The sequence below is a fragment of the Olea europaea genome, unplaced genomic scaffold, assembly GCF_002742605.1.
Source record: "Olea europaea var. sylvestris unplaced genomic scaffold, O_europaea_v1 scaffold261, whole genome shotgun sequence".
Lineage (NCBI taxonomy): Eukaryota > Viridiplantae > Streptophyta > Magnoliopsida > Lamiales > Oleaceae > Olea > Olea europaea.
In genome coordinates, this window is record NW_019244422.1 from 134201 (window position 1) to 139016 (window position 4816).

At 34.3% G+C, this 4816-nt stretch overlaps 1 protein-coding gene across 1 annotated transcript; it reads left to right on the top strand.

Moving 5' to 3' along the window:
- The first annotated feature begins 1737 nt into the window (after nt 1-1737).
- On the top strand, nt 1738-4088 carry LOC111383085 (aluminum-activated malate transporter 2-like). The gene is made up of 6 exons (XM_023007154.1): nt 1738-2001; nt 2171-2311; nt 2406-2678; nt 2802-2917; nt 2998-3141; nt 3658-4088. The coding sequence occupies exons 1-6, from the start codon at nt 1758-1760 to the stop codon at nt 4078-4080; spliced, it is 1341 nt and encodes a 446-aa protein (XP_022862922.1). The 5' UTR covers nt 1738-1757; the 3' UTR covers nt 4081-4088.
- Nucleotides 4089-4816: the final 728 nt, after the last annotated feature.

Consider the following 4816-nt stretch of genomic DNA (forward strand, 5'->3'; position numbering starts at 1 on the left):
TACTTACGGTTCTCTCCAAATGTGAGAACCGTGAGCGTTCTCTTTTAAGTGGCAAGATAAGATTTTCCCATTGTGCACAGAATAATATCTCTGTTATTTTGAAATATCAATTTCATGTTATTTGCCAATATATTTAAAAAAGAAAGCTAAAATATTATTTATTATAGGAAGAAAGAAATTAAAATCTTATTAATTCCAAAATGGACATATGTAATGCGAACACATGATTTTAATATTTGAAATAATATGAGACCTATATTTTCCCCCAAAAATTTCACGTACCGAGAGAGTTTTAAAAGTATTCATGCTTCCTCGAAATAAATCTGATCTGAAGACAAACAAAACATCGATGTATTTCATATTATTGATTAAACGATACAACATGACTAGACAGAATTAAAGAAAAAAATAAATTGAAATGCTTGTGTCATCCAAGTTGTATAGTTTTATACTCGTAGATATTCTTGTTTTAGGGTTCAAGTTGCTCCAGCAAACTTAAAACTTCTGGGACCAATGATTTTACAACATAATTTCTTTTACTTCATAGAATATATTCATACTGAAATATGCATTTGTTTCATTCGAAAGGGTTATAACATTGTAGCCCATAATTTCAGAAAAAAATGTCTGTACATAGATCGTGTTGGAGAAAACTAAAAAAGCAAGTTTTGACATAAAAATAAGTAATTTTGACTCACTTTTAAGCATAGCAAAACATGAAATTTTGGGATACAACAAAATTATGGAAAATGTGTTTGAAGGGGGACTAATCTGTTTAGTAGAGCTTAATTATTGTGCCTGTTTTAAGAATTTCACACTTATTGTATTGATTTTGCTCTAATATGTCTTATAAATAGAGAGTCATAATTAGGATTTTGTATCATCAAAAAATGGAAGAGAGAGAGGTTATAGAAAAAGAGTGATTTTTCTTTTGTATTTTTTTCCATTATAGTGAATTATTGCAACGATTGATGAGAATGCAATCTCACATTAGGTGAACATCTGCAAATCTTACGTGTTCTTGTGTGTTTGTTACTTATATTTCGATTTTATTGCTCTTGGTGATATAAAATTAGGATTTCTAATTCTCAACATTTATTCATGCTGCTTTACAACATCTAGGGGAGGACAATGATTTCAAACAATACTCGATTAGTTATAGATCGAACTAGCATCCGTGATTGGGATGGGTACATCGTCTCCTAGACCGTGAGCGTATTAGATGACTTGTTTATGCATACCGATTAATAGCTAGCTCGACCAAATTCGTCAGTCGCATATATACTCGAATCACGAAGGCTAGTAGATTTAATGAGTCCTAATCTTCAATCACAATGGAACATACAACCTGGGATATCATGTTCTCAAATATCATTCAATTGTCACATGGCTAAATTTCTTGCTAGGAGAATTTGATGCAATATAGTGTCGGAGCACTATAATATTCACGAATACATGTTTTCACCATAATGAAGAAATGGTACTAGATCGATTCTGGTCGAGGGGACGACTGTATAATATTGTTAGGCTCCACGAAGTCCGAAGTTAGAACCTACTTTAGTCATCACTCAATTGAAACCCCTTCTTTTCATGAGCTTTGAAGTACCTGCATTGTACAAAAAGACCTTATTCTTTTGTGAAAATGAATATATTCTTTTTCTTCTTATTGATATTCAGTCTCTCCTTATATAAATCCGTAATCAGTGTTCTTACTCCACAAGCCTATTTACTATTCACTCTAGTTTCACCTATATGCAATGGTATTCGAATCCAAAATTCGGGAAATGAAGACTTCTTTCTTGCTCGAAATGGCTAAATTCACTAGACATGTCGAAAAAATTGTACAAGAAGATCCAAGAAGAGTGATTCATTCACTGAAAGTTGGATTTGCACTTACCTTAGTTTCACTCTTATATTACTTGCAGCCTCTGTACAAAAGCTTTGGTATATCAGCAATGTGGGCTATAATCACAGTATTGCTTGTCTTTGAATTCTCTGCTGGTAATTTGCTAAAAACTGTGCATTTTCATAGTATAATTATATTGCTAAACATCTGTTTCATAAAGTTTGGGCGCCATACTTGCTCATCCAGACGAAAACGGCGTTTCTGTCTTATTAGTCAAGCCTAAACGTCCTTATTGAAAATACTTTCACTTCACATTCTTTTCAGGTGCAACTATAGGAAAATGCCTGAATAGAGGATTGGCAACTCTGGTTGCTAGTGCTCTTGCTCTTGGAGCACTTCACTTAGCTAGTATACCTGGAAAACACGTCGAGCCAATATTAATTGGAATGTTCGTCTTTGTACAAGGTATAAGAAATCTAATTATCTTTTTCACAAAACTCGCGAAAAAAATTTACAAAATTTAATTTCGCATGATGTTGCTGACTGATGTATTCTGCAGCTGTTGCTTCAACATTCATACGATTCCTTCCAAAAGTGAAGGCGAGTTACGACTATGGGATGCTAATTTTCATACTGACATTTTGTCTAGTATCGATATCTGGTATTAGAACTAATGAGATATTCGAGTTGGCCTGTATGAGGATATTAACCATTTTCATCGGCGGATCCACTTCCGTGATAGTATCCATTCTTGTTTATCCAGTATGGGCTGGTGAAGATCTCCACAAACTTGTTGCTCAAAACATAGAGAAGCTTGGGAAGTTCTTGGAAGGTACAAATCTTTCACCATTTACACTACTGGATGGCATTAATTGAGATCCGAAAGAGAAGTTAAAATCTTGTTCATTATACAGTTTAATAAAATCTACGCAAAAAAATTTTTTTTATCTTGCAGCATTTGCAGACGAGTTTTCTAATAAATCATCATCAGTAGCAGAATCCCAAAATGATGGATTATTTTTATCTGGCTTGAACAGTGTTCTTGATTCGAAAAACAACGAAGAAACATTGGTAGGTGAACCTTTCTCTTTTACGTACAAACAAATATGTTCATGCTAATATCAGAGATTTTGACTGACGTTTATTGGCAGGCTAATTTTGCTAGTTGGGAGCCGAGGCATGGACAGTTCGCATATCGTTATCCATGGAAACAATATCTCAAAATCGGAAATTTGACAAGGCAGTGTGCCTGCAGGCTTGAAGCCCTTGGAGGCTATCTAAACTCCAAAATTCAAGTAATGCAATCCCTTCCAACTGATCATTGAGTGATGTTATTAGTCCCAATTCCAAGAATTATAATAAAAATATAATCTTTTACGACAAAAATAAGGTTATAGATGCATAATCGTCAATACGAGGCAGCCATAAGTCCATGCCAAATCTTTTGTTGATGGCACCAAAAAGATGGCAGCTCGAAAAATTAATAATATTAATACTTGGCAAATAATAAAGTATGAAAATATACAAATCCTTAAAAAATCACACGATGATTTAAAATTTACTGGGCTAAAAGCACCACACTACCACAGTATCGAAAACTTATCTTCGTCTCATCAGTTAGTAGATTTTTTTGTTGAAATTCAGTGATTAATCGTGTATTTTCACATATACATGATGGATACGTATTGATTGAGAACATTAACTAGAGTGCTCTGTATCTTGTCCATTATATTGTACAGCACCACATATCAATATTGTGAAGTGCTTAATCATACAGATCAAATTGATATAGTTTTGTTCTTCTGATGCAGGCACCAGAAGAGACCAATGGGACCATTCAAGAGGCACTTTCAGAGATGAGTTCAGAATCTGGAAAAGCACTAAAACAACTAGCAAGGGCTATTGAAACCATGACTAGGCCATTATCTCCTAATCTGCGAGTCGAGAACCTGAAAATCGAGTTGAAAAACCAAAAATCTTTACTGAAGTCCAATGGTTATCTTCTGCAAGCAATACCAGTTGCTGTAGTAGCATCACTGCTGATTGATATTGCTATCTGTGTGGAAAATATTGAGGAAGCCATTAATGAACTTGCTTCATGTGCAAAATTTAAGAGTCTGGACCCAAATGGGGTTGGAGAAGAATCCAAGAAAGAATACAGAATAGATATATTAGTGAATGAATCATCTGTGGCCAATCAAGAAGCTCAATCTTCTGTTCAAGCTAGAAGTTAAAAATCTGAAGCGTGTATATATATATATATATATATATATATATATATATATATATGGTAAAATCCCTTACCGTTTAAATATATAAAACAGTAATGCTTGTTCAACTCTTCTTGACAAGATTAGACGTAAAAAAGATGAAACCACAGGATTTAATATGGTATCATCAGAGTTCAAGAAGCTCAAATGAGCAATTGGAGATGTATAAAGTGCAATCGAGCTATTGAATTCAAAACTGATGTTTTGAATGAGCTACCATCTCGAGATGATGCGTTAATGGTAGAACCCGATACTGCATAAATATGAAAACAATAACCAACATATAAGGATGGGCTGTTAGGCAATTTGTTATCACATGACCCACCGGGCTATGATATAACCTCGGTTTTATCTATTATCAATCGGCATTCCTATGGACCGTTAGAAGCAACCTATTTTTAATAGTGTTGCTCATGGTTCGTCCCACTTACTTGGAGGGCATGGTATTAATTTGGAGCCCATTACCTTGAGTTGAGCCTTGTTTGGTCTACTAAATTAACCTAACCTAACTTGCCATTTTTAGTCACTCATTTGGCTTATATTCTTCGCCCTCTCTTCACCTTCACTATGAAGAATACTCCATCTCTCTCTGTGACTTTGATTCTTGGTTTCTTCTCCTCATATAACATGTGTGGTTTCTTGGGGGCAATCTATTGTTCTTCATCTTGGCCAACTCTTTGTGAGTATATATATATAGCAA